The sequence below is a fragment of the Alosa sapidissima genome, chromosome 24, assembly GCF_018492685.1.
Source record: "Alosa sapidissima isolate fAloSap1 chromosome 24, fAloSap1.pri, whole genome shotgun sequence".
Lineage (NCBI taxonomy): Eukaryota > Metazoa > Chordata > Actinopteri > Clupeiformes > Clupeidae > Alosa > Alosa sapidissima.
In genome coordinates, this window is record NC_055980.1 from 22,627,747 (window position 1) to 22,642,746 (window position 15,000).

The following is a 15,000-nucleotide window of genomic DNA, read 5'->3' on the forward strand; positions in this document are numbered from 1 at the left end:
GCCTCGGCAACCAATCAATGGCAACAACAAAGAGACACTGACTAAGGAGCATGCAGATGGAGAGACAGAGGAAGGAGAGAGATGGCTGATTGCTGTTGATTGTTGAGCGGCATTGCTGATTGTCGAGTGTTTATCTCTTTTTGTTCTTGTTTTTATTCCAACACTATATTTGGATTGCGCTTTAGCAACTGTGCATGAACAGCCATGCCAATAAAGTGACTTGAATTTGAGAGAGAGACTGTGTATGAAATAAAGTGAGGGGAGAACTTGCACACAGAGACAGACACAGAAACAGACAAAGGACACATCTGTCTTCCAGAACTGATCCCCAGTCTGTGTCTGTCTGAGAAACAGTCGGGCCAGACCTGGCCCAGAATCGTCCCTCTGTCCTGGAGTCACTGGAGCCTGACTAAAATGCATACACGTCTCAACTACAGAGGTGTAGTTCCTCTGAGCAGCTGAATATACCCTGCAGACAGGATGGAACTACAGAGCTGTAGTTCCTCTGAGCAGCTGAATATACCCCAGTGTTTCCCACACATTGACTTATTTGTGGCGGCCCACCACAATATCAACATTGACCACCACACAATGATTTTCTATGTTGTACTATTTAAATGGGATGAAATCTTCATTTCATCTTTCTATCTCTCTCTAATTAAGTTATAGGAAACAGTATCCCTACACTAACGTTAGAATACTGTTGGGTTGTCGAGGTTTGCACACTATAATGTTAAAGCTACTTGTCAATATCTACTTCTTGTGCAAGGCAAGTATAACTATAGGCTATTCATTGTATTGACTCAGACACAGAATGTTTGCTCAACCCCCCCCCTGAATATACCCTGCAGACCAGATGGATCAATAGAGGTGTAGTTCCTCTGGGCAGCTGAATATACCCTGCAGACAGGATGGAACTATAGAGGTGTAGTTCCTCTGGGCAGCTGAATATACCCTGCAGACCAGATGGAGCAGCACCACGACTCTTCTTACAGTCATCTTACAGGTTTCAGCCACGATTGGATTCCTCACATCTCGCCCCAGTTAGCTGTCTGTTTTTACTGAATCCCAAAGCCCAAAGTAAACTTTTACTTTTATACCCCTGTGCATACTCTTTCCAGAAATATGTCTTGACAAAAGAATAGTAGAATGATAAGCATGAAGTTCCCAAAGACAAGACAACTATCGATAAAATATGAAGGAGACCAAAACAGAATGACAGAATCTGTAATCTCCGGATGGGCTGGGGAAAGATGTTCGCGAGACGGTGGTCAGCCTGGAGTGTTTGAGATGCGAGAAAAAAAGAGATGAGAGATACGAGAAACAAACGAGAAGACATCTGAGGATTTGGATTAGGAATTAAGATTACAGGTAAATGAATGAACGAGCAGAAAACCGGATTAAGAATTAGATTAAGGGAGGGGGGGTAAAGACTCACAGAGATGGAGCAAATTGGCATCCCATTTGAAATGGGTTAGCAGAGTGGGCTTGACTGAAATGAGACGTCTTAGGGACAGATTGAAGGATGAGGGATGAGAGGAATACTGAAGGGATTATCAGACAGGAAATAGCTTTGCTTGTGGTTGAATCGGAGTTAACTGGAGCTAGTTCAAGTGTCTTCACCAAGACACCGATGGCTGGAGATGAATTCCTTGTGTATATATGTGTGTGTGTGTGTGTGTGTGTGTGTGTGTGTGTGTGTGTGTGTGTGTGTGTGTGTGTGTGTGTGTGCTGTATGTCTTAATATGAGGAAGTGTGAGTGAAGATATGATCTTGGGTGCAGTTGAGTGTGTGAACTAATGCAGCGCGGTGTGTGTGGGGTCATTAAGTGGGATTAGAGAAGGGATTTACGACCCTGTGGTTAGCCAGAGAGTTCACCGGAGAGCTGTGTGAGGGGAACTGAGAGATGAGTGTTTAATAATCAGCTCTTAAGGTGTTGATGATGCATTGGGAGATTTTTCTGCCCACGTGCATGACCGTGACTGTGAAAGTGTGCTTACTGATGATTTAAGTTCACTAGATTGGAAAAAAAAGGGATGTTGGCCAATGTCAGAGGGAAAGTGACTGGTCTAAACTACACACAAGCACTGTCGTGCAACACTGCTCCAAAAAAAGTTCCCCTGTGTGTGTGTGTGTCATCAGCTAGAGACAGCGTTGGCATTCTGAGAGCCGTGTGGGATGGCGCTAGCGTAGGAGGCTTGTGTAAATCAGTGGGGATTTACCAGTGGCGGAGGCAGAAGTACCTAACATACTTTGGAGAACGGAAACCCAAAATGACTTGATGGAAACGCGTAGGCATGCATGACCATAGGGAGACGATGGAAACTAGCCACAGACAGCAGTCAAAACGACACGGCGCCAACACTACACTGTGCAGGGAGTATCACGGTCTCGCTCTGGGATGCGTTTCCCAAAACCATAGCTGCTAACTAAGTTATGAGCTAGTTGCTAACTAAGTTATGAGTTACTAGCTAACTAAATTAGCAACTTTGTTGGTTGCAATGCAATTTCCCATTGCCAGCCAACTAAGTTGCTAACAGGTTAGCAACTATGGTTTTGGGAAACGAACCCCAGATCAGTTGTATGACAGAAGTCACTCCACTGCCTGAGTTGCCTATGGATGGCTATTGTACTCAGAGGATGAGGCTTTGGTGGGGTGATATCACAGTTGAGCATGCTGTGTGTGATGACCGTGTCCAAAACAAGAGACAGGAAGTGAGGGATGTAGAGCAGACTGCGTCAGGTGAAGGATCATGGGAAAGGAGGAGTTGAAAGATTAGAAGGAGGAGGAGGAAGAGGAGGAGGAGGACGACGAAGAGGAGTCCACTCACTGCATTCGGAGGAGAAGAGCTTGGCGAGGGGTGAGGGGAGGGGAGGAGCGGGGGGGCTGGTGATGGTGGTGGTGGTGTTGGTGGGGACAGGCGCGGGTACGGGCACAGACGCGGGCGCGGAGGTGGGCACCGGTGCAGGGCGCAGGCCGCTGGACACCACGGAGGATGCGGGCACGTGCCGGGCGCACAGGTCAACACTGGGACTGGTGGGCTCGTCTGTGAGGTCAGGGGTTAAAGGTGAAGGGTCACGGGAGAGGGAGGAAGGGAGGAGGAGGAGATCACGAGGGTTAGGAAGGAGGGAGGGAGAGAGGGAGGAGGAGGGGAGGGAGAGAAGAGGAGATCACGAGGGTTAGGAAGGAGGGAGGGAGAGAGGGAGGAGGAGGGGAGGGAGGGAAGAGGGAGGGAGAACTGTAAGGTTCTAGCAGGCAGTTAGGACGGTAAATTTGCATTATTCATTATTCAAGGCAAGTCAGGACCAAACACAGGCAAGAAATCCTCATGCTCTTTTACAATCACAGCAGCATTGTTCATGTCCACTAGCGGTTCTGGAGTGACTGACCACTGATTCCTAACTGATGTCAGCAGCAGTTCTGAATGGAGTGACTGACCACTGATTCCTAACTGATGTCACTAGCGGTTCTGAATGGAGTGACTGACCACTGATTCCTAAGTGATGTCACTAGCGGTTCTGAATGGAGTGACTGACCACTGATTCCTAAGTGAGGTCACTAGCGGTTCTGAATGGAGTGACTGACCACTGATTCCTAAGTGATGTCACTAGCGGTTCTGAATGGAGTGACTGACCACTGATTCCTAAGTGATGTCACTAGCGGTTCTGAATGGAGTGACTGACCACTGATTCCTAAGTGATGTCACTAGCGGTTCTGAATGGAGTGGCTGATCACTGATTCCTAAGTGATGTCACTAGCAGTTCTGAATGGAGTGACTGACCACTGATTCCTAACTGATGTCAGTGACTTAGGGAGCAGGCTGAGGATTTCCCTATGGAAAAAAAACCGACATCCGTGTGGAGACATGGTGATTATTTTAAATAATGTAATTTAATGTGTGTGTATGTATGTCTTTCTGCCTAAGGTTAATCAGAAGATGTTTGAAAAATGTGGGGTGAAACACCGAATGTCATCAGCATACTTACTACTTGGACAATGCTTTTACTGGAGTTGGGTTAGCGCAGAAGCCGGAAAAGTTGTAGGGGACAATGGCCCTTGTAATATAATTCACATATGTGTGTCACTTTGGATTTGTAAATACAAATGTACTTGTCTGTCTACAGGTGACATGCAGCAGAACCCCAAATGATACCAGCTCCAAGACTGAGCAAGACACACTAGAGGTAAAAAAAAAGAGGTAAAACTGCTATTATAGCTTATATTGGAAGCTATGTCCTTACATTGTGAATTAATCATTATTTCTAATGTTTTAGGAGGATGGCATTGTCATCACTGGTGTCCAGTCAGGGCGGACTTTGCCAGCAGCGCTGAGCAGAAGGGTGGAGGACTTCAGGGCCATGCTACTCAGTCCACATAGCTGGCTTGACGATCGAGCAATTGATCATGCCCAGGCTCTCCTAAAGTTGCTGTACCCCAATATCGGAGGCCTCCACGCCACCACCTCCGTGGCTCTACTATCTACTGTGCCGTCAAAAACCCAGGGGTTTGTGCAGATTTTAAATGTTTGTGCAAACCACTGGGTTACGGTAAGTGACATTGGGTGTAAGGTGGGTGCTGTGAATATTTTTGATTCCCTAAACAGAGCCCATACGCAGGAGTTTGAGGTTCAGGTGACAGGTTTGCTCTGTTTTCCTGGGAAGAGTGTGACCATGCAGTGGCCCGTTGTCCAGCAGCAGGAAGGTGGCACCGACTGTGGGCTGTTTGCTATTGCAAACAGTCTCACCATCTGCAGAGGTGAGGATCCATGCATTACCACTTATGATCAGAGACTCATGCGAGACCATCTTTTTGCATGTTTTCAGAAGGGCTTCCTGACACCATTCCCGGGTTATGTGGAGAGCCCCCCGATGACCTTAGGCCACGCCATGGAGTTGGACATCCATTGCCTCTGCCGCCGAGCAATCCGATCAGGTAAGGATCCTGTTGTTGTCTGCAGGAGGTGCAGGCAACTTTTCCACCAGTTTTGTCTGAGCCATGTTTTAGATTTTGCAGAGTATGTCTGCCCTAGATGTACTGTTGTTGTGTTGTGTTAATCTTTTCTTTGAGCTTTTTTTTTTCTCGCAGGTTTAATGCAGAACATTTAAATAAAATTTGTATGTATTGGCAGAATGTTATGAGCATAACTATACCATATTTAAGCTGTGTTCCATATTCTTAACTGTTATTTGTCCTAGATGTACTGCTGTCGTGTTCCTGTTGTGTTAATCTTTTCTCTAAGTTGGTCACTTGCAGATTGTATCCAGACACTCAGTTACAATCAGTTTAAATAATGAATTCATTAATCAATCAATCAGTTCTTTATTTAATCAGTTATTTATCTAATAAGTTAATTATTTAATCAGTTAATTATTGTTAATTATTTAATCAGTTAAAAAAAAAAAACCCTCTCTAAGGCCTGTACCTTGATGCTGGTGAGGGGGCTTTTCACTAAACCAGGCCTTGTCAAGTGTAGTTAATTAATTTGTGTACTTTATGTATGGTGTGCTTTCATTAATTCACTTGTGTGGTTTATACTTTAATTCATTACATTTTGTACAGTGTGATTGAGCATTGTGTGTTTGAGCACTGTGTGTCATGGATTTGCTGTGGACATTTCTATATCTGCCACTTTACAATTATGGCTACACGAGACACACCCCTCTTCGCCCAGATTTGGCGGTGTGCGAGATGTGTGGGGCTTGCGTTTGTTCTGTGTGATAAAAAGACAGGTTCAGTGGAGGTAGGGGGAGAAGGTGAAATGGACTGAGAGGGCATGGACGCAGGGGAGAGAGTAGCGGCAGAAACCGGGAGAAAGCAGATAGAGAAGAATCTGTGTGGACTGGTGTGGACAGAGCGCACACCAACGTGAGAGACACAGGTGGAACCGGAAGGACGGGCCAGCCAGACACGGAACTTGATTCAACGCCTATCTGAGCTAAGTGAAGGAAAGTTGTCCTGTCTGTATGCATGTGTGTGAGTGCGATCTGAAACTCTGTGTTCGCGACTGAGGGCTTTTTTTTGTCTTTTAACAGTGGTGAAGCCATTTAAACGAGCCCGCAGAGTGGTGTAGAAGGCCACCAGGCGTCAGCGAGAGAGTACGATGACTTCACTTAATCCACTGTCTCTGGTGCTGTAACTAGGTGCACTTGCACTGTTGGACCCGGACTCTATCATTGTGGACTGTATTTATAACTCTACTCGTCACATTCCACACTGTTTTGAGATTCTCATCTACGGACTGGCTAATGAACTATGACTGAATGTTGATTGAGTGCACATTGTCTATTTTGTGATTGTGATTTTATACTATTGCTATTTATAGTGATTTTATACTATTGCTAATTTACACTACTGTTTTTTACTGCTTATTTATTATAGTGGTTGTGTACTTTATTAAACTTGTTAAACTGTAAATCAGTGGTCTGCCTTTTCCTAGCAGTGGAGAACTTTAATGCTGGTAGTTAAGGACCTCACACCAAGTGTGACAGAATTTGTAGTCTATTGCAGTCTTGGGCAAGTTACTTCAAAAGCATAATGCATTATTTATTACTTGTTACTGTCATCTCAAAGTAATTTGTTACATTACAATATTATTGTCTTTGAATTGTCAGGCATTACACTACATTTACATTACTTTCACCAAAATAACAGGAAATATGGATTTGGTGTTCTCAGTAGATCTTCATGTGTTCAATGCAGCTCATTACATGGCAGGAGGTGATGTGGTATGGCATAATGACTGAGCTAGGCTTAAGGCTAACAAAAGAACAATATAATGGTTGCAGTTATGGCTCATGGGACAATGTAGGCCCTAAAGGCCAAAGGTCACTCACAACTTAATATAGTAAAATATAGCCATAGTGAAATTGTATGTTGACTTTAAATGGTTCTCATCATTGCTGGTTGCCTTTTCTTCCACTTACAGTGGTGTAGACTTAATGCAAATAGTTTGAGAATAATGGCTACGATCTTTATAAAAGCAACATTTTAGTTATTCTCACTGCTTGAAATGAGAAGTATAGCCTAACCATGTTAGATCTGTTGCATGAATGGCACAGTTCACATCGCCTACTTTTTAAAAAGATTAAATATGTATGTTAGCGAATTTCCAAATTAACAAGATTACGTAGGCGGATTTGGCTGTTATAATTTGCTATGAGGCTTCTCACTTTTCTTAGGACTCAATTGTTCTTTTTTTTATTTCGTTATCCTCAAAAAGAAACAAGCATGTTTTTCTTTTGCCAGGTATAATAGGCTGTTGCAATCAACATAACCAAAATAACACCGAAAAGGAACACGTCTTCAATGTTGGTTTGGCTACTTAGCCTATGCCAGACTGTTGCATACAGCTTCAGAGCTGGACATATCCAGAGCTACTGACCTTCACAGGTACAAGGTAAAGGTAGGCTATTTAAACGTTAGTCCGAGAAACAAACACGTTTATTTATTTTTTTTAGTTTATTTAGTTTAAACGGAGGACTTGACGGTCACATTGTACAATAGCCTAGGCTACAGACCTATGTTTGCGTTAATGTAGCCTACTATAGAAAACGCATAGGCCATCACTGCATTTGTTGTCCATCCGACTGCAATTCAATGTCTATTTCAGTATGTTTTCTCATTCAAATGTCTTAATCATAGACTGTAAAAAATAAGGTAGGCTATTGTTACGTCTTCCGGAACTGCTCCCCCTGCTTTATATTCACGAGCGCACACCATATCAGACAGCTGATTAGAACGGTATTGTTGCGTCATCCGGAACTTTTTCCCTGGCCGGAACAAATTCACTGTGACAGCCCCTTTCAATAGAGTTCCATTATCAGCATCATAGTTGGCCCCACAAGGCTTCCGTTTTAACATTCCATATGTTATCTTAATGCAGAGGAAGTAGATTGGGAACCAAATAGAACGTTCAAGCATTGTTTTTGTTTTTATTGTTGAAAGGGTCTATAGCCTATGCACGATAGATGCAAAAGAGGCCAGGGGCCCTTATTTAGATGTCAGGCAAATTGCAGTCAGTCAATGTGCCAAGTGTCTAACACTAAAGCTGACACTAAAGCCATCATGTGGTGAATAACTAAACTCTGACCTACCGATGTTTGTGCTTAGGATTTTGCTTATGGTATTAAATCCAAATTCACTTTGTGTAGTTATTATATTAGCTTTAGTTCAACTTCAGACTTTAAACTTTGCTAATTAAATTAGGACCCCGGGTCTTTAACAACTTTAACAATCTGTGCATTATTGATCATCACAGAACAAACACAGTCTATGTTTGTGGGCGTACAAATGGGGCTGATGTGCATTTGAGGGTCATGATTGTATGCAGCTGTGTGGTTAATGGCACTGACCTATAAAGCCAACTGGATGCCAGAGCGGCTCTTTATCTAGGCGTATCTCATGGGTCAGCAACTCATTCATTCTCACTGGAGCTTATTTGTTTACAGGGGCATAAAAAGGGCCTGATTTGGATACGTGAACGTCGTGTCTGTATGTGATTGGCAGAGTGGAGTGGAGTACTGAGCTGATCTCAGTCCTCACTGGGCCAGCTTAGATTAGTTTAGCTCACTAAGGTTATTCATTTCAGGGGCCATGGACAAAATGCTTTCTTCACAGAAAGAGGAGAGATGCTTTGCAGCTAGCTGCTTTGTACCTGTACCTGCTAATTTCCATATGCAGTCCATGGAATACGTGCTTATAGATAGCTAGATAGATAGAATATAGATTTTATAGATATATATCTATAAAATACATGTTTATAGATAGCTAGAAATATAGCTAGATATATAGCTAGCTAGATAGATAGAGAGATAGCTAGCTAGCTAGATAGATAGATAGATAAATAGATAGATAGATAGATAGTTAGATAAATATTTTAATAGATACTTTTAACAATAGATAGATTTAGGATTTTGAGTTTAGGATAAGATTATGGCATGTTAACCCCATCTGTGCAGTACGTAAGGTTTGTGCTTGCATGTGTGGTCGTGTAGGCCAGAGTTTGGGAGAGGGCACTAACCTATGAAGGGGATGGATGCCAGGGAGTCCGGCTCCGTAGGCTGGGGCCCCACGCTCCCGTTGGGTCGCCGCTGAGGTTCCGCCCGACCCGGCGCCAGGGAGGTGGCGGTCAGGGCGTCGTGCGAGGCGTCCACAGGCAGGGCGTAGTGAGTGTGCCGCATGGCCTGGGCGTTCCGTCGTCCGGCTGGCGGCTTCTGCCGCAGCACCACCTCCTGGGTCTGGACCAGCGTCTGCGGCCCGGGCGACGGCGAGAGCGCGGGTGCGGCGAACGCCTCGTCCGTCTGGCCCGAGCTGCCGGAGCTCCGGCGGGCAGTCGACTCGTGGGAGTCGGCGGTCGTCGGGGGCGACGGGGGCGTGGAGGTGGACGAGGGCTCGGCAGCGGCCTCCGGGGGGCTGGTTTTGGGCGTGGGCGTCCAGTTGAGGTGTGGGCCGGTGTAGGAGGGGTCGCGGAAGGAGTGCGACTGCTGCATGAGGTGGCCCGCCTTGCGGCAGAACGACGGGCTGTAGCTACGGTAACCGACCGTCTGGTCGTCCACCGTCTGTCCCGCCGGGAGCCGTCTGGCCTGCGCTTTTGACGCCATCTGCTGCTGCTGTTGTTGTTGTTGTTGATGTTGTTGTTGGTGGTGGTGGTGGTACGGTTGACCGGTTCGGCCCGGAGGAGGGACCGTTGCGGCGATTGCCGTCCTGTGACAGGCCGGTCCGGTCCTGTCGCCGGCCCTCATTGGCTGGCCGTGCTGTTGGTGGTGGGGCGGCCAGGCCGGCCTCTCGTAGCGCGGCGAGACTAGGGCGGACGCCTGCTCGAGCGTCTCCCGCGAGCGCTCGTACGTGTGCTCGTACGCCTCGTACGCCGCCAGCAGGTTCTCCGAGCACGAGCGGCTCGCGGGGCCCGGCGCGCCCCAACCCCCGAGCCAGAACGAGTCCTGACCGCCATGCTGACCGCCCATCCCCCCCCGGCCACCTCCCCCCAACGCCGCCCCATAATGCAACAGCAGAGTGTCCTGGGAGGCGCTGTGCGGCCACTGGCCGCCGAAGCCTGCCCCTCCCGGCGGCCGGTGGTGCTGCTGGTGGCCATGGTGGTTGCCGAGCGCCAAGGCCGAGCTCAGCCAGCCGGTCCTGCGAGATGCTGCGGTGCCGTGGCGACATGGGCATCCCCTGGCGCTCGACGGGCACTGCGGCGCTGGCGGCGGCCGCCTGGTTGTAGTACCAGTCGGAGAGGGCGCGGTGGCACACCTCGCTCCGTGCGCCCGGCAGGCTGCCCTTGCGCTTGGGTGGCAGCGAGGCCGAGGCCGAGGCCGAGGCGATAGCCGCGTTGTGGTTGGCGAAGTGGAAGTCCAGCGGCGAGACGGTCAGGCCCGCCGTTGAGGACGAGCGCGCGCGCGACGCGTGGCCTTGGAGCTGATGCCGCGTGGCGCCCACCGAAATGTCCTCGCCGTCTCCCCCAGGGGGGGGAGTGGGTGCCGCCCCCGTGCGGTTGTCCAGGGGCGAGCCCAGCGCGTTAGCAGCAGCAGCAGCAGCAGCAGCGGTGCGGCAGTTGAGGTTGTCCACCTGGCTGTGGTTCTGACCCGCCTGCGGGACGTGGTTCGGAGGCTGGCCCTGCTGCAGGCCCGCCGAGGAGGACTTGCGTCCCGGGTAGCAGACAGGAGGAGGCTCCGGAAGGTTCTCGGCGCCGCCTGTGTAGGGCTCGTTCCCCTTCAGGTACGCGTCGTCGGAGTACGCCTGCAGCAGAGGAACGCGAGGGACCGGTCAGACAGGAGCAGGACTCAGACGAGGAGAGTTAGGGCAGGTGAGAGGAAAAGTAGGAAACGGAAATCAGTGATCCACCTACATGCGTGTGTGTGTGTAGACGTGAGGCGTGATACATACACACATCTTATGTCAACGTGATAAACTAGCCATTTGCATCAGAATTTATAAACAAACACACACACACAGGCTGTAGGTATTACTTATTAATCCCCTGACTTCATACTGGTTGTCTAACTATTGTTATTAATGACTTTAATAATATATATTTAATAATATGACTTTAATAATAAATGTCATTAATGTGGTTAAGCTTAATGAAGTCAGTCTAGTGGCTAAAGGGTGGTGTGCTACTGCGAGGGAGAGGAGAGGAGAGGAGAGGAGGAAGAACAGCAGAAAGACAATACTCACACTTACCAACTGCAACACATCCTCATTTTTGGGCATGATCGAGAGCTCCAGCACACTGTCACTGTGGAGAGGAGAGGAGAGGAGAGGAGGAAGAGAGGAGAAGAGGAGAAGAGAGGAGAGGAGGAGACCAGAAGAGAAGAGAAGAGAAGAGAAGAGAAGAGAAGAAAAGAAGAGGAGAATGACAGAAAATAAACGACAGGACAATGACACCAATGCCCACGCGCAATAGTGACACGCATAATAATAATCCACTTCTGCACCGAGCGGGTGAGGATGCCTCTCTACTCTATGGAGGAGTGGGCTTCATGGACTACGTCCCCCACAATTCACTTCACTTACTGACTTATGACACTCCATGTTCTACCCTAAACGACTAGTCAGACTCTTTTTTAATAAGCTATCTACTCTGCAAAAGCTGCTGCTGGGGTGGACTTAATCGCCGTGCTAATGGATGACCAGCACGTCAAAGTCTACCAGAGACTCATTTGAATCCATCTACTACCATGCTATTATGAGTGGGCTGGACAATCAGTCCATGCCACTCTGCTGCTCCTGAGGGAGTTTATTTAGAGTCTGTGTTGCAAGAGCATACTTAACGTGTTGAGTCAGAGCCCAATTTACGCCATGTGCACTGAATTTACATTTCATAAGATCTGGCAGATGGCAACATTCGTTCATAAGAAATCTATAGGCCAATATTCAGCTGCAGTGGAAGGATTTCACAGACTCACATAGGAAGACATATTAACAAAATCTTTATTTACACATCATTGCTTTAAAGGAGAATTATGGACATTTTTCACTTAGATCTCTGTTTCTCGAGGTCACCAAGTACTGTTGGTACGGGGAAATACGAGCTACAGTGCTACACTCTGGGGGCATGATTTTAAAAATGTGTGTGTGTGTGAGAGAGAGAGAGATAGAGAAAGAAAGAGAGAGAGAGAGAGAGAGAGAGAGAGAGAGAGCGAGAGAGAGAGAGAGTACTGAGTCAGACTCACCTGTTCTGGATGAGCGCAATCACCTGAGAGTAAGTCTTCCCCAGAACACTCTCCCCGTTGACTTTCACCAGTCTGTCGCCTGCACACACACACACACACACACACACACACACACACACACACACACACACACACACAGAGAGAGAGAATTCATTTTTCCATGTTTTTTTTTCTCAGTAATATTGATGAGCAATATCAATGAGTCATCTGCAGCAATCTGTGGTGATGTCCCATGAGGCCGTGGGGCAGCACCTGTGCAAAGGCCAGCCTGGTGCGCTGGTCCCTTGTCTCTCACACTCTTCACAAAGATCGTGTCCATTGGCTCCAGACGATTCCGCTGGCACCCTGCACACACACACACACACATAAATAAACACATAAATAAACACAAATAAATAACACAATACACGAATTACACAAAAAACATAATATGATAAAATATGATAATAAGATAATAATAGTAAAAACAGGCAAACCTTTTCCATTACCATTCTCCTCATCCTGCAAAAACAAAAACAGAACACCATTTCAAAATGTGCTCTCATGGTTAGAGGTGTAATGACAACATTTACCCACCAGGGGGAGACACCACCCACCCCACATACTATCGGGATGACGTTGCAAACGTGTTCAATTGAGCAGTCAAACAAGAGCCATTTGTTCCGGCAGTTCAAGGCACTGACACCGGTAATGTGCATAGCCATTTGGAGGATGACTTCAAGCTGTGAGAGTTTAAGGTTATTTACAGGGCTGCTCTAACACGCAGGGTCCCACTTTCCGTCATTACAACATCAATGCACATCACCAAACACACGCACATACACACACACACACACACACACACACGCACACACATACACACACACACACACACACACACACACACACACACACACACACACACACAGTATCTGATAGGCACAAATACAATGTCAAAACAGCATCCCCACACACAGACGGACAGAGACACACAGACATGTACACACACACACACACACCCACCCACACACACACACACTCTGAGCTGAGTGAGCAGTTTGGGTGGGCAGGCTGCAGTCGGGCTTTGTGCTTCGCTGACTGCGCTCATTCCTGACACACGCAGACAAAGACCAGGGGTTTAAGGGAAGAGAAAGGGGGATGTCCGCACCCCTACACACACACACACACACACACACACACACACACACACACACACACACACACAGTGTCCCTGGTCTCTCCTCTCAAACCCGACACTGGGTCTGGCGTCAGAGTATGCTAACCTGGGCCTGTTTGAGAGTTTGGGATTAAGGGTCAAAGGTCGATATGGAAGGGGTTAGTGTTAGGGTCCAGTAGTGGTGTCTGAGCCTATGACAGCGTCCTCTTCCCCCGACTGTTCCATTAACCCTTTTGACCTGCTCAGTGGTCACGTGACCCATGGAGAGATTTAACCCCTCTTCCCTTCAGGGTTGGGGTCAAAGGTCAGCTGATTATGGTTCAAAAGGCACACATGGGTTTAGGAGGGCATCCACATAGGTGACTAGACGCATGGGCATCATTATGTGTGTGTGTGTGCGCGTGTGTGTGTGCGCGCGCGCGCGCGTGTGTGTGTGTGTGTGTGTGCGCGTGTATCTGCATGTATCTATAGCATGCATGTGGCTTGGTAAATGCCCTGACCTTAAACCCTAATCCCCATAAGACCACAGGTCCCTGTCTGGACTTGAAAGGCAGGAGGAGTAGAGAGGAGAAGGCATTTGCTTGCAGAAGACCCTGTCGGGTCGAAACTCCTCCGGTGTGCAAACATTCTCTTTTGTTATACCTTATCGTATACTCTGTCCTGCCCCTGGCCTAAAGATAGCACACAACCACTCTAGCAGAGCCTCTCCCTGCCGGTTAGTCGCTAGGCTATCGCTAGGCTACCACTCCTCTAATGGCTACAGCTTGCAGCACAGCGCTCATCTAACTCTGATAAATACAGAGCACTTACTCAGCTGTCTTGCTGAGCCTTGATGTGAGCCTTGACTTCTTTAAAACTGCAGGCTGACAAGATTCAAAATAAACCAATCATCTCTGCCCATATTACCCCTGCAGCCAATCAGGTGCTCTGAGACTGCCCCCCCCCCCCCCATCCCCCAGCTAAACATGCAGGTGAGCAGATCTCTGGGGACAGATTCAGACTAGAGCTCCACAACAACAGTTCCTCCTCTGTTGTCCTGAGCAACTTACATAAGCATTTCACATGAGCAAAATACCCGTATAATATAAAAATATAAAATGCCTATACTGTCCACCTTATTCGTCAAACCCTACTACTGTCCACTTTTCATCTTCCCTCCACTCTGTTTACATAATAACTTGTGCAGTATCAGCAGGCTCACTGACTACCATCACATTAAAGTCAATACAGCGCAGCTTCGGCCGGAAAAAGAAAACCGGATTTCTGAATACCGAAGTGTCATGGCGATTCCCATTGTTGGCTCGCGCATATCGAGGATTCTGAATACTGAAGTGTCATGGCGATTCCCATTGTTGGCTCGCGCATATCGAGGATACTGTTTACTGTATATAAAAAAGATTTACACACTCAAAATAACCCTGTCAACTCATCTTGCTTTCACTGAGTTATGTCAAATGTATGTGAAAAAACTATGTCCAACTACTCAGCCAAAGCAACAAGATGACTTACTTGACTAGGTTATGTTAAGTTATGATATGTATTTAGTTGGCTAATCGTTTTTATAAAGAGCATAGCAATGTTTTTTCTGTTCCTATAGTTCCCTTTCCCTCCATACCCGCCATGTTATGAGTGAGTTAGAATCTTCTCTTGAGGCTGGGCCGGTGGTTTAGCTT

At 47.3% G+C, this 15,000-nt stretch overlaps 2 protein-coding genes across 3 annotated transcripts in view; one reads left to right on the forward strand and one right to left on the reverse strand.

Annotated features, from left to right (window-relative positions):
- The window catches only part of arhgap23b (Rho GTPase activating protein 23b), a 37,358-nt gene that overhangs the window by 12,579 nt on the left and 9,779 nt on the right, over positions 1-15,000 (reverse strand). The window contains 7 exon segments of the mRNA XM_042081876.1: positions 2,832-3,047; positions 9,021-10,033; positions 10,035-10,735; positions 11,180-11,234; positions 12,172-12,250; positions 12,424-12,516; positions 12,648-12,672. Coding sequence (XP_041937810.1) covers positions 2,832-3,047; positions 9,021-10,033; positions 10,035-10,735; positions 11,180-11,234; positions 12,172-12,250; positions 12,424-12,516; positions 12,648-12,672 — 2,182 coding nt within the window.
- LOC121699624 lies at positions 3,765-6,415 on the forward strand. Of its 2 annotated transcripts, XM_042081928.1 has the most exons (4): positions 3,765-3,869; positions 4,126-4,185; positions 4,276-4,933; positions 6,034-6,415. In XM_042081928.1, the coding sequence occupies exons 1-4, from the start codon at positions 3,867-3,869 to the stop codon at positions 6,069-6,071; spliced, it is 759 nt and encodes a 252-aa protein (XP_041937862.1). In that variant the 5' UTR covers positions 3,765-3,866; the 3' UTR covers positions 6,072-6,415. The 2 variants fall into 2 exon arrangements, with proteins under 2 accessions (XP_041937862.1, XP_041937861.1); XM_042081927.1 differs by having other exon boundaries at positions 4,276-6,415.